Source organism: Sphaerodactylus townsendi, linkage group LG16, assembly GCF_021028975.2.
Source record: "Sphaerodactylus townsendi isolate TG3544 linkage group LG16, MPM_Stown_v2.3, whole genome shotgun sequence".
NCBI lineage: Eukaryota > Metazoa > Chordata > Lepidosauria > Squamata > Sphaerodactylidae > Sphaerodactylus > Sphaerodactylus townsendi.
The window spans coordinates 14,902,762-14,926,679 of record NC_059440.1 but is presented as its reverse complement, the minus strand read 5'-3'; the positions used below and the strand labels follow the sequence as shown (position 1 = coordinate 14,926,679).

General features: G+C 63.7%; 2 protein-coding genes across 6 annotated transcripts in view; one reads left to right on the top strand and one right to left on the bottom strand.

Annotated features, from left to right (window-relative positions):
• COL26A1 (collagen type XXVI alpha 1 chain) overlaps positions 1-23,918 on the bottom strand; it is a 129,561-nt gene that overhangs the window by 74,385 nt on the left and 31,258 nt on the right. The gene's annotated exons all lie outside the window — the stretch shown is intronic.
• On the top strand, positions 10,940-13,381 carry PFN4 (profilin family member 4). Its single transcript, XM_048519209.1, has 2 exons — positions 10,940-11,084; positions 12,673-13,381. The coding sequence occupies exon 2, from the start codon at positions 12,827-12,829 to the stop codon at positions 13,211-13,213; it is 387 nt and encodes a 128-aa protein (XP_048375166.1). The 5' UTR covers positions 10,940-11,084; positions 12,673-12,826; the 3' UTR covers positions 13,214-13,381.

Genomic DNA, 23,918 nt, shown 5'->3' with positions numbered 1-23,918 from the left:
TTATACCCCATTGAAGTCCCTCCCCACTCCAGACCCCACCCTCCCCAGGTTCCACCCCCAAATTCCCAGCTACTTCTTAACCTGGAGCTGGCAACCCTATCCTTCTTCACAAGGAGCTTGGGGAAGCATACGTGGCATTTCTTCATTTTAACCTTATAATTCCCCCTATAAAGACTGCTTGTTGAGGAAGTCATATGTCCCGGCTCGACCTCTGCGTTCTGCAGAGGCCAACTTACTGGAGGTCCCTGGCCCCTCAATGACGTGGCTGGCCTCCACTCGGGCCAGAGCCTTTACGGCTCTGGCGCCGGCCTGGTGGAACACTCTCCCACCAGCTGTCCGGGCCCTGTGGGACCTTGGAGAATTCCGCAGGGCCTGTAAGACCGAGTTGTTCCACCGGGCCTTTGGAGAGACCAGCCGCTGAGGGTGCTCCAGCCCCACCCCCAGCTCCATCTGGGTCCATAATAGCATCGGGACCCATTATTCTTTTACTGTGGGAGGGTGGTGTAAGGGTTTGTGGGACACTGTTTTGGGATATAATCCGCTTAGGATTTAATTGTCTTAAATTGTATGTATGTTTTTATGTGTGGTATCTTATACTGTACACCGCCCTGAGCCCTTCAGGGATAGGGCGGTATATTAAATTAAATAAATAAATAAATAAAAGTGGTTTTTTTACCATAGAGATTGAGCGTCGTGACATCACTTCCAGATAAAACCGGAAATGACATGGCAACGTCGTTTCTCTCCCCGTTGTTGCTCCCATTGGAGCGAAAACAGCACCTGGTAATCCTAGAGAATATGTAAGAAGGCAAGCCCTACTCCCCACCCCTCAAGAACTTTGTGAGGCTGTGGGGCTGTTGAACCTGGTTTTCCAACCATAGATTCTATTGCACCACACTACATGATTGGGCCCTTGCTGTGCCACCCAGCAAGGGAGTATTGGCTGCTTTTCAAGGCATCAGTGGCTGCTTGTTTATTTGGATAACCAAGGAAGGAACAAGGCCAATGAGGGGCAGCAAACCGTATTCACTCGCCTGCCCCTTCTGCTTCTATGCTGGCCATACTTGGGGGTTGGGGGGAAGTTCCACTGGACAACATCCAAAATGTGGAACTGGCCTTGGGTGGCTTCCAAATTCTATCCAGCACTTAACATGTTAGTGCAGATCCTCCAGAAATGTCCAACGATGGATCGGATTTCCATCAGCGCAGCTCAACTGTCTTACCTCCTTCCTTCTCCCTCCAAAGCCCCCAATGGGGAGCTCCTGAAGGATGGAGGACCTCAAGGAACATCTTGAGAGGGAGAGTCAAAGGTCTGCCATGGGAAGGGGGAACTGAATCATCCCCTTTGCATCCACGGAAATCCTCCAGCGGATCCAACCTAGTATCAGTGCTACAGATACAGATATATTTGTGTGTGTGTTTAACAGTAATAGCTGAAGTCCCTGCAGCTTTCTCCACACCTGGCAAGACGTCAGGAAAGCCAGCCAGATGAGCACACGTTCTTTGAGAAGCAGCTTCAAGTGTCAGGAATATGGCATCTGCTTCAGCTAGAAACCCTACTCCTTCGCCAGACAGAGTCAGAGACAGCTGAACACAAGGAAAAAATAAATAAAACATGATGTCAAACCCAATAATTCACCAGTCTGGGTTTCTCCAGCCTCTCTGAGTCAGCAGTTTATTTGATTAGCCAAACGCTTAACCCTCATAGTTACTATTAGCAACCAGTTCATGAACTCCTTGGAGAGATCGAATGCAAAAAAAAATTTAAAAGTGTGCTCACGGCTGCTGAAGTCCCAACTTTTCAGAGGGAAGAGGAGGCGGACTTTAAAGTTTGATTGGCCAATAAAAAATCAAAAAGGAAGGGGAACAGGCTTTCTTTGCAAGACTATTTGCTCCTCATTCCCCCACGCACTTGAATATCCCACAGTGCACACAGCAGGGAGAGATGTTTAAAAAACAGCATGAAGCAAATAAAATTGCACCTAGCCCCCACTCCTGAAATTCTCTTAGAGAAAGGGAAAGGGATAGAACCAGGGGGCATTCATTGAAAATGCTGGGGGGAAGAATTAGGACTAATAAAAGGAAACACTTCTTCACGCAACGTGTGATTGGTGTTTGGAATATGCTGCCACAGGAGGTGGTGACGGTCACTAACCTGGATAGCTTTAAAAAGGGCTTGGACAGATTTATGGAGGAGAAGTCAATCTATGGCTACCAATCTTGATCCTCTTTGATCTGAGATTGCAAATGCCTTAGCAGACCAGGTGCTCAGGAGCAGCAGCAGCAGCAGAAGGCCATTGCTTTCACCTCCTGCATGTGAGCTCCCAAAGGCACCTGGTGGGCCACTGCGAGTAGCAGAATGCTGGACTAGATGGACTCTGGTCTGATCCAGCAGGCTAGTTCTTATGTTCTTATGATAAGGGAGGGAGGGAGGGAGGGAGGGAGGGAGGGAGGGAGGAAGGAAGGAAGGAAGGAAGGAAGGAAGGAAGGAAGGAAGGAAGGAAGGAAGGAAGGAAGGAAGGAAGGAAGGAAGGAAGGAAGGAAGGAAGGAAGGAAGGAAGGAAGGAAGGAAACAGGTGACAACATTTGGGAGAGAAGTAAAAGTCTGTAGATCTACACAGAGATAAACTTTTTTCTTATACATACATGCATGTACATATATACATGCATGTACATACACAGCATGTGCAATCAATGTCCTTGATACATACATACATTTCTCCTTACAAACAGAAAGAGACCTGGGTGGTTCAGGTTTGCCCGGTCTCATCAGATCTTGGAAGCTGGATGAGAGACCACCAAGGAAGTCCAGAGTTGCTGTGCAGAGGCCAACAATGGAAAACCACCTCTGAACCTCTCTTTCCTTGAAAACCCTACAGAGTCACCATAAGTCAGCTTATCTTAACAGCACTTATCCACCGCCATATATGTATTCCACCACACACGCATACACAGCCTCCTGATCATTGGGAAGGGCAGAAGCAGAGCAGGGGAGGTGCGGTGCGGTGCGGTGCGATGGAGTGGAGCCAAAAAGACATCCTATTGTACTGTTCCTTGCGAAAGCCCTATTACAGCAAGATATTGATCTCTCTTTATGAGCAGCATGAGGGAGTGAGAAGGCAGGCTCTGGGCGGAGGGAAGATGGCCAGGGCGAAGCTAAGCTCACTGGCAAATCTGCCCACTCTGATGGTGAAGCAAATTAAAAGTCATACTAAAAGTGGCATCATTTGCCACAGAGATAACGGGAAGTGAAAGCGGGGCTCCAGGAAACAGGTCTGTACAAGAAATCTTGCTGTGACATTCACCCCCATCACACAGCAAGCACATTGTGCATAATCGGCCTAAGACTCCTTATGGTTGAAAAAAGTGAGGTATAAATCCAAACTTCTTTTTCTGAAGGATAAGAAGAGCAGCCCTTTTCTGTCAGAAGTCTTGAGAGGGTGGGAATTCCAAACCCTGGGGCCACCGCAGAGAAAGCCCTGTCTCATCTGTAAAGCTGGCAGGCAAAGAAGGAACAATCCCCCCATGAAGATCTCACACTGCTGTCAGGCTCCCCTTTGGTCTCATCTAGCTTCACTTTCCCAGGCTTGGCAGCCTCCTGGAATGGGAACTGAGCTGGGGGCCGCGGGCCAGGGAGGGAGTTGCATTTACCGAATTCCTGTCCGCAACAGCAACGCAGTTGTTTTAGATTAACATATAAATAGACATTAGTGTAATACATCTGTTGTTAATCCATGTCTTGGTGGAAGAACGATGCCAGCACATCATTTATTAGACCCGCCGATCCTATAACGTTCTTCCTTGGACTCCTTTTGTCTTTTGCTCCAAGAGCATAATAAGTTCCAGGATGTCTTTTATTTCACGATGTAGACTGCGTTTCCTCCTGTCGAAGGGAGCAAGACATAATGGGTTCCAGGACGTAATTTATGCCGGGGGTTTTGGAACCAGCCCGCTACCCCATTAATTCTACAAACTTTCTGACAGTGAGCCGGTATTCTTGCAGTGTTCTTAGTTGGTTCATTAACTTTGAGTGAGGTCCCAGGGAGAAATTAGGAGAAAGGAAATCTATCAACCCCCAACGCTGCTGTCCCAGGCTCTGTCACCCATCGATTTCTACACGGGAAGGCACAAGTGGGAAAGGAAATGTGGACTTTGCAAGGTATGCCACAGCTATAGTGATGTTGCATTCGCTTGCTTCTTCACACGTTGCAGCATCTATTGCTGATTTTGACCTGTTGACCAGGCACTGCGGGAAAATGACATTTGCCAAACATACATTTCTTCAAAGGAATCAACATCCTCTTAGATTTTACATCAGTCGATGAGTCAAGAGAAGCCGATTCAGAGCAAATTGATACAGGAAGAAGAAGAAGAAGAAGAAGGAGGAGGAGGAGGAGGAGGAGGAGGAGGAGTTTGGATTTATATCCCCCCTTTCTCTCCTGCAGGAGACTCAAGGTGACTTACAAGCTCCTTTTCCTTCTCCCCCCCCCCCCACCACAACAAACCCCCTGTGAGGTGGGTGGGGCTGAGAGAGCTCAGAAGAACTGTGTGACTAGCCCAAGGTCACCCAGCTAGTTCATAAGAACAGAAGAACAGAAGAAAGAGCCTGCTGGATCAGACCAGAGTCCATCTAGCCCACCAGATACCTTTGGGCGCTCACATGCAGGATGTGAAAGCAAGGCCTTCTGCTGCTGCTCCCGAGCACCTAGTTGAGTTCACCAGATAAGCCTCCACAGCTCAAGTGGCAAAGCGGGGAATCAAACCTGTTTCTCCAGATTAGAGTGTACCTGCTCTTAACCATTACACCATGCTAGCATTCAGCGGCACATTATGAGACTGAGGATTGGTAGACACGTCAGACAAGCATCCACATGTACCACGGGCACTGGCCACCATGTGGAGATCCCCCCTCTACACAAGGTTGCAATATTTTCTGAACTCATGTATTTTGCAGGCATGCGTCACTTCTGGGCATGCAAATCAAGCACTAGTTTTTTCAATGTTCCGGATGGGACATACCAAAGCTGGATGGACGCGAAAAATACATATCTTGATTCTATGCAGACAACATGACAATCATGCATCGCTGGACGCATGTACACACTCTCAATATGCATGGACCTAAAATCTAGAAAGGGCTACCATGGCAATGAGAATTATATTGGTCCATTCTGCAAACGGCTTTAAAACCAGATTGGGTGATGACCTCACATTTGATCGTCAAAGGCTCATTCCGCACATGCAGAATAATGAACTTCCAAACTGCTTTCAGTGCTCTTTGAAGCTGTGCGGAATGGCAAAATCCACTTGCAAACAGTTGTGAAAGTGGTTTGAAAACGCATTATTTTGCGTGTGCGGAAGGGGCCACAGTCAAACCCAGTAAGTTCACCTGCTGAACATGATTGTGGCATGATTCATAGTATTCTTAGTAGTATATGCAGTACTCCACAGAATACTGTATGCAGATTTGTAGTAAGTTGATTGCATTCAGATATCATGGCAAGCTATGGCTGAACTGAGACTGGCCATAAACACAGTGGGTTTCTGTGCTCACACATTCCCCTTTCAGTGCCCCTTTCTCCACACACACAACTTCAAAACGCCCTGGCTTGACAAAGCCTCAGTTCAACACAACATTCCAGTGCAGGGGCCTTGGCAAACTCGAGTCTGTTTACTCCCCACCAACAGGGATTTAACCAACATTTAGAATCCTGGTGGATGGTAAGTGAACAAATTTCCACGCTTGCATTTGGACATCATTGTGCACTGCAGTTTGATCGAATCAGTATGTTTTGAACCAAGCTTTGGCTGCAAAGAGAGAAGCGAGGAGAATGCAAAAGCACATCAAACAAGCTATGTTCATGCTCCATCTCGGTATGATTGTATTTGCCACCATGTTTGGGCAAAGTCCATTTTCTAAAGCAATTTTCACATGGGATCTCTCCACTGCATCGAACTGAGCTATCTTTGCCATTTAAGCTCTCCGTTGCTGTTAGCTACTTAGCTTCAGATAATGCCAGGTTTTTTAACACACCTGGAAAGAGAAGTATTGACACCTGGAACTCAAGACCTTTAAAAAGCAAAGAGGGAGGGAGGTATTATATTCCTTCTTGGAAGCTCCTGGTGTATCTTGCAATACAATCCTTTTTTCATTTCCTGACTTTCCGACACAGATGTCCTCAGACAACAACGTGGGGTGGGGTGGGGTGGGGTGGGGTGGGGTGGGGGGATGAAAGAGAAAAATACCTGGCCTTCTTTTCTAGTACCCTTATTCAAACTCACACTGCCAAAGTATGAACGGCAAAGAGAGAATGCAGTCTTACAGTTCTGGAGGCTGGGCAGCAGGGACTGGACCTCTTTTAAAGATGGATGCTATCTTATGCAACTGAACTATTGGGCATTCTGGTGCAGGACTGGCTGGCAGGGAAACAGATAGCAGCTCTCCAACAACCTTACTACTGGTGGCTGTATCAATAGGAGTACAGTGTCTAGATTGAGGGATGTAATTGTACCTCTCTATTCTGCATTGGTTAGACCTCACCTGGAATACTGTGTACTGGGCACCGCAATTCAAGAAGGATATTGACAAGCTGGAACGGATCCAGAGGAGGGGAAACAAAATGATAAAAGGTTTGAAATCCATGCCCTGTGAGGAGAGACTTAGGGAGCTGGGGATGTTTCGTTTGGTGAAGAGAAGGTCAAGAGGTGACATGATAGCCATGTTTAGACATTTGAAGGGATGTCATGTTGGTGAGGGAGCAAGCTTGTTTTCTGCTGCTCCAGAGACCAAGACCAGGAGTAATGGATTCAAGGTGAAGGAAAAGAGATTCCACCTAAACATCAGGAAAAACTTCCTGACAGTAAGGGCTGTTTGACAGTGGAATGCACTACCTTGGACTGTGGTGGGGTTTCCTTCTTTGGAGATTTTTAAACAGAAGCTGGATGGCCAACTGTCATGAGTGCTTTGACTGTGTGTTCCTGCATGGCAGGGGGCTGGACTTGATAGCCCTTGGGGTCTCTTCCAACTTTGTGATTCCCCCTCACCTGTTTATTTGCAGAATTTCTCTGTTTTTTAATTTGTGGGGAGGCAATCTTCAAAGAAACGAGTATACGAGCAGTTTAGAATGCGGTGCAAGGCTGTGAGGCCCTGAAGCATCAGTTCAACACAGAACTCGGGGGGGGGGAAGGGAAAAATCACTTAATGGTGGCCAGGAATTGTTTCGAGGAGGTGAGCACCCTTGCAAAGGAGGGGATTAAAAATGTTTTACAAACATTTTAGGGGATTATGCCAAAAGAGCCACATACACCCAGAGTCATAGGCCGAATTCCCACTGCGAATTTCAATCTGGATACAACCAGGTTCCAAAAGAATCAGCACCTTTTCATCACGGTTTCTTCCTTCCCACCGCAGCTACAGTCTAGTAATCTACCCAGGTTTTGAGCAATGCAGGAATCCCCATGATCGCGTGATCGGACGCGCGATCTGCTCAGCGGCTATGCTCTCCTTATCCTGATTTGCTGTTGTGTTATGTTGGGGCAAGATTTTTTTTTAATAATGTGGAGCCACATCACTACGCGCATGTGTAGATTGAGTCGGAGCGGGAACAGTAGGGTAGTTTGTTTCTGCAAAGCTCCGTTTCTGCGAGGCTCGACACACTTTTTGCCCACAGAACTACGTGGACACGATTGTCAGTTACCCTATAGCAGGGGTCTGCAACCTGCGGCTCCAAAGCCACATGCGGCTCTTTCAGACTTATACTGCGGCTCCACGTGGCCTGGAGGTCGGAGAGCAGCGCCCTACCCAGCGCCACTGCCTTCTACAGTGCGAGAGGCGGTGGCACCGGGCAGGCTGCAGAAACCATTGCCCCCTCTGCCCCACGGAGCAGGCAGCTGTCTGCTCCGTTGGGCAGAGGGGGTTTCCCTGACCAGCACCCATGCCTCCGGCAGCATGAGAGGCAGCGGCACCGGGCAGGCTGCAGCCGCCATCCCCCCTCTGCCCCACAGAGCAGGTGGCTGCCTGCTCCATCAGGCAGAGTGGGTTTCCCTGTCCGGCGCCTCCGCCTCCCAGCGCTGGAAGGAAAGGTGAGTGGAGGGGCCAAACCGAAGGCGACTCCATGTGGAGCTGCCTCTCGCTCAGTAGATCTTCGGGGCCATGGAAAACGGGTCCAAATGGCTCTTTGGGTGGTAAAGGTTGCCGACCCCTGCCCTATAGTTTGCACACAAGTCAAAAACCCAGGTCCACATGGCCCCGTTTTAACGTAGTCCCATTGTAACGTTGCCTCCGCGGGCATGGAGGGGGAAAGGGCTGTGCACACTGCGCTCTGGGAGGCTCCATGCCACTCTCAATTGTGGGAAATTCAATGGATGTTCAACCACCGATCTTCCCCAGCAATCCCCTCCGATCCGGATTCATCATGTCTTTTTGAAAAAGGTGCATATCCATGCAGGTCCGGGAAAAATACGTGATAAGGGGGAGAAGGAGCCGCAGAACCGTGATTGGCTGGAAAGCAGGGGGGAGTTTTGCACAAAACTTGGATATTTCGGGTGAGTATCACGGGATTAATCGCCAGTGGGGATATGCCCACTGTATGCTGAGAAAAGAATAGATGCTCTGCTAAGGAGCCAGGCCCCTGCCTGCATTGCGGGGTCTCTAGCATTCATAAGCGATGGCATCTACACAACAGTTCTGCTAGTTCTGTATACCCTAGGACCGTGGTGGCGAACCTTTGGCACTCCAGATGTTATGGACAACAATTCCCATCAGCCCCTTCCAGCAGGACCAATTGGCCACGCTGACAGGGGCTGATGGGAATTGTAGTCCATAACATCTGGAGTGCCAAAGGTTCGCCACCACTGCCCTATGAGGAGAGATGGCATGGCATTCTTCAAACAGTCGCCTTCGACACTGAGGAATTAAACCATTATTGAAACCGAGGCGGGTTTCAGAAGCAGTTTCCAGGACAGGGTCTTCTATTCAAAGGAAAATGCAAAGTCTCCACTGGGCATGCCCCAAACCTCTGGGAGCTCTTAAAATAACTATGTAGAACCTGAGTACAGAACAGCATTCTCGTCGGTCTGTCAAACCTGGCCCAGTGCCAATGAGGAGAGCAGCAAAGCCAGGCCACCCATGAAGAAAGTTAGGGTTTCTATCTGCTCAGGGGATTCCTAAGTATGCAGAAAAAAATATAACTTTCCTAAATTAACCAAAATAAAGAGGAGGGAACTCCCCCCTCCCCAAAACAGCTGGATGAGGACCGAACATGCTCCGTAAGGCTCAGGATGTCGAGAGCCCCTAAATGTCGGTTTAACAGAAAACAGGGGAAGGGCCTCTTCGGCAAAGGTTATTTGCCCTGTGTTTGATGCTGTGGGGAAGTGTGATTTTTCTTCCTGCTCCTTCACAGACTTGTGGTACATTCACGCATGAGGTTGGCTCCGGAAACACCTGGAGATTTTTGGGAGTGGGGCTGGCGAGGGTGGAAGTCAGGAAAGGCTGAGGTTGGCAACAGCATGATGTCACCTTGTGATGCCATGTCTCATGAGGTCACTTCCTGGTCAAGGAGACACGGGGAAAATTTGAGGGCATCGCTGTGGAGGCCATTTTCCAGCCCTTGTTTTTTCTACTCCTCGATTTTGGAAGTGTGGAGGATTGGAATCAAGTTGGGGGTGCCCACTGCCAGCAGGCAAATGGCAAGTCTAGGCCAGGCAAAGAAGGATCCTCCTTGCTTCCACGGCCAACTGCATTCCACGTTAGTTCTGTGTGATCTGCCTGAGTAATAGCAGAGCTTGGCTGTAGCACCTTTCCCATGCACAACAGCTTGGGCTCGGACGGGGCTCGGCTGGGCTGGGTCACTTAGGAGAGGCAGCTGCCGAAGCCATCAACTTACCAGGAAAAGTCCTGGTGGCCATTAACAGTCCATCCGCCCCCACACTCCATCACTGGATCCTCCGACTTGCACGAATCCGGATTGTTGATGGCATCGGGAGAACAGCAAGCCCAAAAGGCTTTACTGATTCAAAAATGATCTACCAACAAAAGAACGTCAGTTGCAGTAGACACTGACTAAAATTTGTCATCTTTTCTCTAGATTATTTCTGAATTGAACAGTGGTTAAGAGCAGGTGCACTCTAATGTGGAGAACCAGGTTTGATTCCCTGCTCTGCAGCCTGAGCTGTGGAGGCTTATCTGGGGAATCGTATTAGATTGTGCACTCCAACACATGCCAGCTGCGTGACCTTGGGCTGGTCACAGCTCTTCTGAGCTCTCTCAGCTCGACCTACCCAGGGTGTTTGTGGTGTGGGGGGAGGACCTACCTCACAGGGTGTTTGTGGTGTGGGGGGGAAGGGAAAGGAGATTGTAAGCCATTTGAGTCTCTTTACAGGAGAGAAAGGGGGGGATATAAATCCAAACTCTTCTTCTTTGTCTTACAGCTGCTACTTCTAAGTTGGGAAATTCCTTGGTATTTGGGGGAGGGGGTGGAGTTTGGGGTGGCGGGGATTGGGGAGGGGTCACAGTGGGATAAAATGTCACAGAGCTCACCTTCCAAAGCAGCCATTTCCTTCAGGGTAACTGCAACTTGAGATCAGCTGCAATTCTGGCGGATCTCCAGGCCTTTCCTGGAGGCTGGCAACCTTACTTTGTCTCCACCCTGTGGCATGTACACTTCATAACCAGGGTCTCACCACTCCACTCTTCTGAAACAGCAACTCCAAATGAGGTTTGCAAGTCACATTTTGGCAGAGTCCAAAGCCGTCGCTATTTGTGTGCAAAACCCTAGTAAAAATTTTAGACCTCCTCTAAGGCTTCCCTTCTCCATTTGAGAAATGCGGTAGTAATAGGAAATTAAACAGTTGGGGTGGGTGGGAAGGAGGGGGCATTCCCGTTCCCAACCCACCCTCCAAAACCACGAGGCAAAGGAGAATTCTGCCGGTTCGAGCCACCGCAGGCTGTCCAAGACAGCAAACGAACACGAGAGAGAGACAAAAAGATCTTGTTAATTTTTTTTATGGTTTTAACCACCGAACGAGCTACTTTTTCTCGATAATTTATACCTGAATGGCACGTCTAGACATGACATCATTTAAAGGTATGCCTTGTGTTTTGTGGTAAGTTTACAAAAGCCAGGATCTATAATTGCCCGAGTTCAGGTCAGCAAAAGGGGCGATTAAATGGGGAAGAGAAATATCACAAACTCCTCTCTCCGAGCAGCTGTTCTGGAGAATCGTTTCTACAGTCTCTTGTTTGCTAGAATCTACATCTTTTAAAAATAACTCTTGGAAAAGGGGGGGGGGCGGAGTGACAAATACCACAGATAATCTCATATTCACAGGAGATGCTAAGGTATGGTTCCTATTAAAGTCCTGAAGGAAAGAATAGGCGGAAAAAGCTACGGAGGAGGAGATCGACCCACATCGGTGCAGACAAGATTGGCAGCGACAATGGAAAAGACCTTGGCTAATCACACTGAGCATCGGTAAAGTGTGTTGGTTACAACATTGGAGTAGCAAGAGCTGGGTTCGAATCCTTGTTCAGACATGGTGCTCTTTGGGAGGCCTCGGGCTAGACATGTTCTCTCAGCCTAACATCCCGCAGGGTTGTTGTGAGGATGAAATGGAGGGAAGAGAACCATGTATGCTTTGGGGGGCCTCCATGTAAACTAAGGTTGCCAACCTCCAGATGGAGCCTGGAGATGTCCCACTAGTACAATTGCTCTCCAGATAACAAACAAAAGGGTAGCTTTGGAGGGTGGACTCTATGGCCCAGACAAGGTCCCTTCCCTCCCCAAACTCTACTCTCCCCAAGCTTCACCCCTGAACTCTCCAGGTATTTCCCCACGCAGTGATGCCAGCCCTAGATAAACCCAGTACCTTGGCCTATTTGGGATACAGCTTTCAAGCAATTGTTTGTGGAAGTCAACTTGCAAGTGTCCCACTTTGCAGGGCTGGTTTCTTGATTAGCTCCTTGTAGGGATAGAGATTTGCTCCTGCAGTCTCTAAGCTGAAGGGTTAGCTTAGGGGGGCTGCGGGTGGCTTGTTACGCTGGGCAGTGAGGTTTCACTTCCTGGTATTGTACGTTTTTCTCTTAACCTTCACCCAAAGCCTTTGACATCAAGAATTTGTATGAATTTGTATCTGAATTTAAGACATGTCCCTGCCTTAAAAAACACACACTAAAAAGTTTTTTTAAAAACCCTATTGTCTTTTAGTTAATATGGTGTACTGTAGTGATTAACTGTTAATTAATCAGTCATAAAACAGTAAGTCGTCAATATAGTTAATAATCTGATAACGTAATTAATATTTAAAAGCACCATATAAACACTGCTATTAATTGCTGCACGTCAATCACATTAATAATTACTTATTATTTAGTGCCCTTTTTTGTAACCTGAGATACATTGAAATGCTTTTAAAAGTTTTTAAAAAAAACTCAAAAGAGCTTGAAGTCCATCACTGCTTCAGTCTTTTACTAGGGTGGGGTAACAGAAACACAAGACTTCCAGTCACAGCTCCCTTAAAGTCCTCAATTCCTTTATCGTTTCTTCTGGGCACTTTTTTTACTTTGCAGGGAAGAAAGAAAAAAAGATGGCATCAGAAGTAACCGGAAAGTCCTGTCTCCAGGTAATAGAAATGTCAATACTGATCCCTTTTTAAACCCTTGTCCTCTCCCTCCAGGGAACTAACTGCAGGACTTCCCAGCCTAGACATGTCAGAACTGTCCAGACACTACACCTCCCAAGAGCCTTTGGGAGATTCTTTGGCTGTTAAGACCGGCATGCTACCTGGCAACCAGAAAAGACGCTGAGTCCTTCACTGGAAAGGAAACAAGATGAACCAGGCCCAGAGCATGTTGATCAACGGCCTCACCAAAACAAAGCACGTGGCCAACGCGGCCCTTGTCAATATCAACGACGGAAGGGTCTTGGCTTCCACTCCCGGCTTCAAAATCCAGTCGCAAACGCAAGTCCTGATCGACGCTTTCTTCAAGGACTTGCACCAGGTGCGGAAAAATGGCCTTTACTTTAAAGCCCAGGCTTACAACTGCATCCGGGCCGACGACGGCGCGATCTACGCCAAAGACAGAGACACCGGGCTGATAGCCGTGAAGACAAAATCCTTCATCTTGGTCGCGACGTACGGCCAGGGCATGTATCCCAGCGTGTGCGTGGAGGCTGTCGAGAAGCTGGCAGACTACTTCAGGAAGAAAGGAAACTGAGACCGGCTTTTTGTTTTGTGACTCTCTCGACTTTGAAAAGATGGGCTGAAAAGGCCGATGGGTTCTGCATGTTACTCCCAGGGGAGATTCAAGAGAAATTCCACAATGTTCCCAGGATCATCCTTTCCCTCGCAAAATAAAAGGCGAATGCATGTAAAACAACAAAAACCTGGTATGTGTTTATTTAGATTTTTATACCCTGCTTTTCTCCTCAGTGATGACGCAGAGTAGCCAAATCATCATCTCCTCCTCCATTTTATCCTGACAACCACCCTGTAAGGTAGACTGCGGTGAGAGAGGGAGAGAGGACCAGGGCACTCAGCAAGTTTCCATAGCAGCACAGGGATTCGAACCTGAGACTTTCATCCTAACCTGGCACTCTGTTACATCATTCTCGCTCTTATATGTAACTGAAATAAATTGCTTGGGATGAGGTATTGTAAAGTATCAGAGGTTTGGGGGAGGGGAAAATGTTTGGGAAATCCTCCATCCCTGTAGTGCCAGGCTGCTGAAAATACAGAAATGGGTACAGTTCCCCACTGGGTACGGTGGACTCTTATCTGGAGAACTGGGTTTGATTCCCTGCTCCTACACATGAAGCCTGCTGGGTTACCTCAGGCTAGTCCTCTCAGAACTCTCTCAGCCAAACCTACCTCACAAGGTGTCTGTTGAGGGGTTGTAAGACTCCTTTGAGAGTCTTTACAGAAGAGAAAGGCAGGGCATAAATCCAAACAATAACAACAACCATTCCTCATTTAGCTCAGGAGCCACATGGGGCTCCTTGAGAACATAGGAAACAGCCTGCTGGATCAGACCAGAGTCCACCTAGTCCAGCACTCTGCTACTCACAGTGGCCCACCAGGTGCCTTTGGGAGCTCACAGGCAGGATGCGAAAGCAATGGCCTTCTGCTGCTGCTACTGCTGCTTCCAAGCACCTGGTCTGCTAAGGCATTTGCAATCTCCGATCAAGGAGGATCTCCTCCACAAATCTTTTATCCTGCCCTTTCTCCAAGGAGTTCAGGAAAGAAGAAGGAGAAAAGAAAGAGTTGTTTTCTATACCCTGCTTTCCACAGTACTGTATTTCACTGTAAATGTTGGTTCTTGGTTGTAATAAATTCCTCCTCTTCTTCTGCCCTGCTGTTCTGTACCTTAGGGAATCTCAAAGGGGATTACAATTGCATTCTCTTTCCCTTCCCCAGCAGGCACTTTGTGAGGTAGGCAGGGCTGAGAAAGTTAGGAGAGAACTGTGACTAGCCCAAGGTTCCCCAGCAGGCTTCAAAAGGAGGAGGAAGTAAAACAAACTTGGTTCACCAGAGCAGTCTGCCACTCAAGTGGAGGAGTGGGGAATCGAACCTGGTTCTCTAGATTTGAGTCAGCCACTATTCACCACTAGTAGGGTGCAACCTCACTCACTTCGCTCACCGTCATTGGATACAGCCCAGTGCAAGAGCTTGTTGCCTGTTGCTGTTTGACACGCAAACAGAAACAGAAAAGCTCAGACACAAAAGAAAACTGTGTCAAATTGCTTGTCTTGGATCGTCAAATAGGCAATGGATTTCTCTACCCAGTGCTCTGAGTGCAATTGGGAGAAGACTAGGATTTCTGAGGGACGCCACCGAGTTGCACTCGGAATATTTGGTAGACCAGGAATTAAAAACACAGTCAACTTTTGATTGAAACAGGCAACGTTGGAAGGACTCCATTCAAGAAGATTGCAAAACAAACAACACAAAGGATGTTTGTTGCTGAAGTTCAGGGGCAGCGGAGAAAACATTCAAATCAAATGACAGCTGTCAGGATGACTGTTGTGTAAGAATGAGGCTAAGGAACAGGGGGGGGGGAGTCAGGGGGGTCAATTCACAAATTACCAAAACTGCAACTTTGATAGCCATTGTCCTAAAATTCTAATCCAAACTCCAGCTTGGGTTTTTAGACTTTCAGAATGGAACAGACCATTAGGAAACTTTCATAGTTTTGTCTGTGGCTTTCAACTTTGCGCAGTATGCTCTCCACGGAGGTCACCACAACTCCCGATCAATTCAGTTCCTTTGTGTCTGTTCCCAGCACCGCAACACTACTGAATCACATGCACACGTTACTAAAACACTACCAAAAATGAATCTCGAATGGAGCGTACCTGCAGTCCTATCAAGATGGGGACTGAGCATAATCTTTTATAAGAAGATCAGAACAGCAAACTCACGATAAAAAGAACAATCTATCTGGCTGCTTGTTATATTTGTTATATTACTGAATACATGTTTATTTGTGTGTGTATGTATTGTGTGTACACATATACACACACATATACATATACATATATACACAAACACATACATACATACATACATACATACATACATACATACATACATACCCCCCCCCCCACCCCCCCCCCCTCCCACCCCCCCCCCCTCCCACCCTCCCCCTGACTCCCCCCCCACCCCCCCCCCCCCCCACCCCCCCCCCCCCCCACCCCCCCCCCCCCCCACCCCCCCCCCCCCCCACCCCCCCCCCCCCCCACCCCCCCCCCCCCCCACCCCCCCCCCCCCCCACCCCCCCCCCCCCCCACCCCCCCCCCCCCCCACCCCCCCCCCCCCCCACCCCCCCCCCCCCCCACCCCCCCCCCCCCCCACCCCCCCCCCCCCCCACCCCCCCCCCCCCCCACCCCCCCCCCCCCCCACCCCCCCCCCCCCCCACCCCCCCCCCCCCCCACCCCCCCCCCCCCCCACCCCCCCCCCCCCCCACCCCCCCCCCCCCCCACCCCCCCCCCCCCCCACCCCCCCCCCCCCCCACCCCCCCCCCCCCCCACCCCCCCCCCCCCCCACCCCCCCCCCCCCCCACCCCCCCCCCCCCCCACCCCCCCCCCCCCCCACCCCCCCCCCCCCCCACCCCCCCCCCCCCCCACCCCCCCCCCCCCCCACCCCCCCCCCCCCCCACCCCCCCCCCCCCCCACCCCCCCCCCCCCCCACCCCCCCCCCCCCCCACCCCCCCCCCCCCCCACCCCCCCCCCCCCCCACCCCCCCCCCCCCCCACCCCCCCCCCCCCCCACCCCCCCCCCCCCCCACCCCCCCCCCCCCCCACCCCCCCCCCCCCCCACCCCCCCCCCCCCCCACCCCCCCCCCCCCCCACCCCCCCCCCCCCCCACCCCCCCCCCCCCCCACCCCCCCCCCCCCCCACCCCCCCCCCCCCCCACCCCCCCCCCCCCCCACCCCCCCCCCCCCCCACCCCCCCCCCCCCCCACCCCCCCCCCCCCCCACCCCCCCCCCCCCCCACCCCCCCCCCCCCCCACCCCCCCCCCCCCCCACCCCCCCCCCCCCCCACCCCCCCCCCCCCCCACCCCCCCCCCCCCCCACCCCCCCCCCCCCCCACCCCCCCCCCCCCCCACCCCCCCCCCCCCCCACCCCCCCCCCCCCCCACCCCCCCCCCCCCCCACCCCCCCCCCCCCCCACCCCCCCCCCCCCCCACCCCCCCCCCCCCCCACCCCCCCCCCCCCCCACCCCCCCCCCCCCCCACCCCCCCCCCCCCCCACCCCCCCCCCCCCCCACCCCCCCCCCCCCCCACCCCCCCCCCCCCCCACCCCCCCCCCCCCCCACCCCCCCCCCCCCCCACCCCCCCCCCCCCCCACCCCCCCCCCCCCCCACCCCCCCCCCCCCCCACCCCCCCCCCCCCCCACCCCCCCCCCCCCCCACCCCCCCCCCCCCCCACCCCCCCCCCCCCCCACCCCCCCCCCCCCCCACCCCCCCCCCCCCCCACCCCCCCCCCCCCCCACCCCCCCCCCCCCCCACCCCCCCCCCCCCCCACCCCCCCCCCCCCCCACCCCCCCCCCCCCCCACCCCCCCCCCCCCCCACCCCCCCCCCCCCCCACCCCCCCCCCCCCCCACCCCCCCCCCCCCCCACCCCCCCCCCCCCCCACCCCCCCCCCCCCCCACCCCCCCCCCCCCCCACCCCCCCCCCCCCCCACCCCCCCCCCCCCCCACCCCCCCCCCCCCCCACCCCCCCCCCCCCCCACCCCCCCCCCCCCCCACCCCCCCCCCCCCCCACCCCCCCCCCCCCCCACCCCCCCCCCCCCCCACCCCCCCCCCCCCCCACCCCCCCCCCCCCCCACCCCCCCCCCCCCCCACCCCCCCCCCCCCCCACCCCCCCCCCCCCCCACCCCCCCCCCCCCCCACCCCCCCCCCCCCCCACCCCCCCCCCCCCCCACCCCCCCCCCCCCCCACCCCCCCCCCCCCCCACCCCCCCCCCCCCCCACCCCCCCCCCCCCCCACCCCCCCCCCCCCCCACCCCCCCCCCCCCCCACCCCCCCCCCCCCCCACCCCCCCCCCCCCCCACCCCCCCCCCCCCCCACCCCCCCCCCCCCCCACCCCCCCCCCCCCCCACCCCCCCCCCCCCCCACCCCCCCCCCCCCCCACCCCCCCCCCCCCCCACCCCCCCCCCCCCCCACCCCCCCCCCCCCCCACCCCCCCCCCCCCCCACCCCCCCCCCCCCCCACCCCCCCCCCCCCCCACCCCCCCCCCCCCCCACCCCCCCCCCCCCCCACCCCCCCCCCCCCCCACCCCCCCCCCCCCCCACCCCCCCCCCCCCCCACCCCCCCCCCCCCCCACCCCCCCCCCCCCCCACCCCCCCCCCCCCCCACCCCCCCCCCCCCCCACCCCCCCCCCCCCCCACCCCCCCCCCCCCCCACCCCCCCCCCCCCCCACCCCCCCCCCCCCCCACCCCCCCCCCCCCCCACCCCCCCCCCCCCCCACCCCCCCCCCCCCCCACCCCCCCCCCCCCCCACCCCCCCCCCCCCCCACCCCCCCCCCCCCCCACCCCCCCCCCCCCCCACCCCCCCCCCCCCCCACCCCCCCCCCCCCCCACCCCCCCCCCCCCCCACCCCCCCCCCCCCCCACCCCCCCCCCCCCCCACCCCCCCCCCCCCCCACCCCCCCCCCCCCCCACCCCCCCCCCCCCCCACCCCCCCCCCCCCCCACCCCCCCCCCCCCCCACCCCCCCCCCCCCCCACCCCCCCCCCCCCCCACCCCCCCCCCCCCCCACCCCCCCCCCCCCCCACCCCCCCCCCCCCCCACCCCCCCCCCCCCCCACCCCCCCCCCCCCCCACCCCCCCCCCCCCCCACCCCCCCCCCCCCCCACCCCCCCCCCCCCCCACCCCCCCCCCCCCCCACCCCCCCCCCCCCCCACCCCCCCCCCCCCCCACCCCCCCCCCCCCCCACCCCCCCCCCCCCCCACCCCCCCCCCCCCCCACCCCCCCCCCCCCCCACCCCCCCCCCCCCCCACCCCCCCCCCCCCCCACCCCCCCCCCCCCCCACCCCCCCCCCCCCCCACCCCCCCCCCCCCCCACCCCCCCCCCCCCCCACCCCCCCCCCCCCCCACCCCCCCCCCCCCCCACCCCCCCCCCCCCCCACCCCCCCCCCCCCCCACCCCCCCCCCCCCCCACCCCCCCCCCCCCCCACCCCCCCCCCCCCCCACCCCCCCCCCCCCCCACCCCCCCCCCCCCCCACCCCCCCCCCCCCCCACCCCCCCCCCCCCCCACCCCCCCCCCCCCCCACCCCCCCCCCCCCCCACCCCCCCCCCCCCCCACCCCCCCCCCCCCCCACCCCCCCCCCCCCCCACCCCCCCCCCCCCCCACCCCCCCCCCCCCCCACCCCCCCCCCCCCCCACCCCCCCCCCCCCCCACCCCCCCCCCCCCCCACCCCCCCCCCCCCCCACCCCCCCCCCCCCCCACCCCCCCCCCCCCCCACCCCCCCCCCCCCCCACCCCCCCCCCCCCCCACCCCCCCCCCCCCCCACCCCCCCCCCCCCCCACCCCCCCCCCCCCCCACCCCCCCCCCCCCCCACCCCCCCCCCCCCCCACCCCCCCCCCCCCCCACCCCCCCCCCCCCCCACCCCCCCCCCCCCCCACCCCCCCCCCCCCCCACCCCCCCCCCCCCCCACCCCCCCCCCCCCCCACCCCCCCCCCCCCCCACCCCCCCCCCCCCCCACCCCCCCCCCCCCCCACCCCCCCCCCCCCCCACCCCCCCCCCCCCCCACCCCCCCCCCCCCCCACCCCCCCCCCCCCCCACCCCCCCCCCCCCCCACCCCCCCCCCCCCCCACCCCCCCCCCCCCCCACCCCCCCCCCCCCCCACCCCCCCCCCCCCCCACCCCCCCCCCCCCCCACCCCCCCCCCCCCCCACCCCCCCCCCCCCCCACCCCCCCCCCCCCCCACCCCCCCCCCCCCCCACCCCCCCCCCCCCCCACCCCCCCCCCCCCCCACCCCCCCCCCCCCCCACCCCCCCCCCCCCCCACCCCCCCCCCCCCCCACCCCCCCCCCCCCCCACCCCCCCCCCCCCCCACCCCCCCCCCCCCCCACCCCCCCCCCCCCCCACCCCCCCCCCCCCCCACCCCCCCCCCCCCCCACCCCCCCCCCCCCCCACCCCCCCCCCCCCCCACCCCCCCCCCCCCCCACCCCCCCCCCCCCCCACCCCCCCCCCCCCCCACCCCCCCCCCCCCCCACCCCCCCCCCCCCCCACCCCCCCCCCCCCCCACCCCCCCCCCCCCCCACCCCCCCCCCCCCCCACCCCCCCCCCCCCCCACCCCCCCCCCCCCCCACCCCCCCCCCCCCCCACCCCCCCCCCCCCCCACCCCCCCCCCCCCCCACCCCCCCCCCCCCCCACCCCCCCCCCCCCCCACCCCCCCCCCCCCCCACCCCCCCCCCCCCCCACCCCCCCCCCCCCCCACCCCCCCCCCCCCCCACCCCCCCCCCCCCCCACCCCCCCCCCCCCCCACCCCCCCCCCCCCCCACCCCCCCCCCCCCCCACCCCCCCCCCCCCCCACCCCCCCCCCCCCCCACCCCCCCCCCCCCCCACCCCCCCCCCCCCCCACCCCCCCCCCCCCCCACCCCCCCCCCCCCCCACCCCCCCCCCCCCCCACCCCCCCCCCCCCCCACCCCCCCCCCCCCCCACCCCCCCCCCCCCCCACCCCCCCCCCCCCCCACCCCCCCCCCCCCCCACCCCCCCCCCCCCCCACCCCCCCCCCCCCCCACCCCCCCCCCCCCCCACCCCCCCCCCCCCCCACCCCCCCCCCCCCCCACCCCCCCCCCCCCCCACCCCCCCCCCCCCCCACCCCCCCCCCCCCCCACCCCCCCCCCCCCCCACCCCCCCCCCCCCCCACCCCCCCCCCCCCCCACCCCCCCCCCCCCCCACCCCCCCCCCCCCCCACCCCCCCCCCCCCCCACCCCCCCCCCCCCCCACCCCCCCCCCCCCCCACCCCCCCCCCCCCCCACCCCCCCCCCCCCCCACCCCCCCCCCCCCCCACCCCCCCCCCCCCCCACCCCCCCCCCCCCCCACCCCCCCCCCCCCCCACCCCCCCCCCCCCCCACCCCCCCCCCCCCCCACCCCCCCCCCCCCCCACCCCCCCCCCCCCCCACCCCCCCCCCCCCCCACCCCCCCCCCCCCCCACCCCCCCCCCCCCCCACCCCCCCCCCCCCCCACCCCCCCCCCCCCCCACCCCCCCCCCCCCCCACCCCCCCCCCCCCCCACCCCCCCCCCCCCCCACCCCCCCCCCCCCCCACCCCCCCCCCCCCCCACCCCCCCCCCCCCCCACCCCCCCCCCCCCCCACCCCCCCCCCCCCCCACCCCCCCCCCCCCCCACCCCCCCCCCCCCCCACCCCCCCCCCCCCCCACCCCCCCCCCCCCCCACCCCCCCCCCCCCCCACCCCCCCCCCCCCCCACCCCCCCCCCCCCCCACCCCCCCCCCCCCCCACCCCCCCCCCCCCCCACCCCCCCCCCCCCCCACCCCCCCCCCCCCCCACCCCCCCCCCCCCCCACCCCCCCCCCCCCCCACCCCCCCCCCCCCCCACCCCCCCCCCCCCCCACCCCCCCCCCCCCCCACCCCCCCCCCCCCCCACCCCCCCCCCCCCCCACCCCCCCCCCCCCCCACCCCCCCCCCCCCCCACCCCCCCCCCCCCCCACCCCCCCCCCCCCCCACCCCCCCCCCCCCCCACCCCCCCCCCCCCCCACCCCCCCCCCCCCCCACCCCCCCCCCCCCCCACCCCCCCCCCCCCCCACCCCCCCCCCCCCCCACCCCCCCCCCCCCCCACCCCCCCCCCCCCCCACCCCCCCCCCCCCCCACCCCCCCCCCCCCCCACCCCCCCCCCCCCCCACCCCCCCCCCCCCCCACCCCCCCCCCCCCCCACCCCCCCCCCCCCCCACCCCCCCCCCCCCCCACCCCCCCCCCCCCCCACCCCCCCCCCCCCCCACCCCCCCCCCCCCCCACCCCCCCCCCCCCCCACCCCCCCCCCCCCCCACCCCCCCCCCCCCCCACCCCCCCCCCCCCCCACCCCCCCCCCCCCCCACCCCCCCCCCCCCCCACCCCCCCCCCCCCCCACCCCCCCCCCCCCCCACCCCCCCCCCCCCCCACCCCCCCCCCCCCCCACCCCCCCCCCCCCCCACCCCCCCCCCCCCCCACCCCCCCCCCCCCCCACCCCCCCCCCCCCCCACCCCCCCCCCCCCCCACCCCCCCCCCCCCCCACCCCCCCCCCCCCCCACCCCCCCCCCCCCCCACCCCCCCCCCCCCCCACCCCCCCCCCCCCCCACCCCCCCCCCCCCCCACCCCCCCCCCCCCCCACCCCCCCCCCCCCCCACCCCCCCCCCCCCCCACCCCCCCCCCCCCCCACCCCCCCCCCCCCCCACCCCCCCCCCCCCCCACCCCCCCCCCCCCCCACCCCCCCCCCCCCCCACCCCCCCCCCCCCCCACCCCCCCCCCCCCCCACCCCCCCCCCCCCCCACCCCCCCCCCCCCCCACCCCCCCCCCCCCCCACCCCCCCCCCCCCCCACCCCCCCCCCCCCCCACCCCCCCCCCCCCCCACCCCCCCCCCCCCCCACCCCCCCCCCCCCCCACCCCCCCCCCCCCCCACCCCCCCCCCCCCCCACCCCCCCCCCCCCCCACCCCCCCCCCCCCCCACCCCCCCCCCCCCCCACCCCCCCCCCCCCCCACCCCCCCCCCCCCCCACCCCCCCCCCCCCCCACCCCCCCCCCCCCCCACCCCCCCCCCCCCCCACCCCCCCCCCCCCCCACCCCCCCCCCCCCCCACCCCCCCCCCCCCCCACCCCCCCCCCCCCCCACCCCCCCCCCCCCCCACCCCCCCCCCCCCCCACCCCCCCCCCCCCCCACCCCCCCCCCCCCCCACCCCCCCCCCCCCCCACCCCCCCCCCCCCCCACCCCCCCCCCCCCCCACCCCCCCCCCCCCCCACCCCCCCCCCCCCCCACCCCCCCCCCCCCCCACCCCCCCCCCCCCCCACCCCCCCCCCCCCCCACCCCCCCCCCCCCCCACCCCCCCCCCCCCCCACCCCCCCCCCCCCCCACCCCCCCCCCCCCCCACCCCCCCCCCCCCCCACCCCCCCCCCCCCCCACCCCCCCCCCCCCCCACCCCCCCCCCCCCCCACCCCCCCCCCCCCCCACCCCCCCCCCCCCCCACCCCCCCCCCCCCCCACCCCCCCCCCCCCCCACCCCCCCCCCCCCCCACCCCCCCCCCCCCCCACCCCCCCCCCCCCCCACCCCCCCCCCCCCCCACCCCCCCCCCCCCCCACCCCCCCCCCCCCCCACCCCCCCCCCCCCCCACCCCCCCCCCCCCCCACCCCCCCCCCCCCCCACCCCCCCCCCCCCCCACCCCCCCCCCCCCCCACCCCCCCCCCCCCCCACCCCCCCCCCCCCCCACCCCCCCCCCCCCCCACCCCCCCCCCCCCCCACCCCCCCCCCCCCCCACCCCCCCCCCCCCCCACCCCCCCCCCCCCCCACCCCCCCCCCCCCCCACCCCCCCCCCCCCCCACCCCCCCCCCCCCCCACCCCCCCCCCCCCCCACCCCCCCCCCCCCCCACCCCCCCCCCCCCCCACCCCCCCCCCCCCCCACCCCCCCCCCCCCCCACCCCCCCCCCCCCCCACCCCCCCCCCCCCCCACCCCCCCCCCCCCCCACCCCCCCCCCCCCCCACCCCCCCCCCCCCCCACCCCCCCCCCCCCCCACCCCCCCCCCCCCCCACCCCCCCCCCCCCCCACCCCCCCCCCCCCCCACCCCCCCCCCCCCCCACCCCCCCCCCCCCCCACCCCCCCCCCCCCCCACCCCCCCCCCCCCCCACCCCCCCCCCCCCCCACCCCCCCCCCCCCCCACCCCCCCCCCCCCCCACCCCCCCCCCCCCCCACCCCCCCCCCCCCCCACCCCCCCCCCCCCCCACCCCCCCCCCCCCCCACCCCCCCCCCCCCCCACCCCCCCCCCCCCCCACCCCCCCCCCCCCCCACCCCCCCCCCCCCCCACCCCCCCCCCCCCCCACCCCCCCCCCCCCCCACCCCCCCCCCCCCCCACCCCCCCCCCCCCCCACCCCCCCCCCCCCCCACCCCCCCCCCCCCCCACCCCCCCCCCCCCCCACCCCCCCCCCCCCCCACCCCCCCCCCCCCCCACCCCCCCCCCCCCCCACCCCCCCCCCCCCCCACCCCCCCCCCCCCCCACCCCCCCCCCCCCCCACCCCCCCCCCCCCCCACCCCCCCCCCCCCCCACCCCCCCCCCCCCCCACCCCCCCCCCCCCCCACCCCCCCCCCCCCCCACCCCCCCCCCCCCCCACCCCCCCCCCCCCCCACCCCCCCCCCCCCCCACCCCCCCCCCCCCCCACCCCCCCCCCCCCCCACCCCCCCCCCCCCCCACCCCCCCCCCCCCCCACCCCCCCCCCCCCCCACCCCCC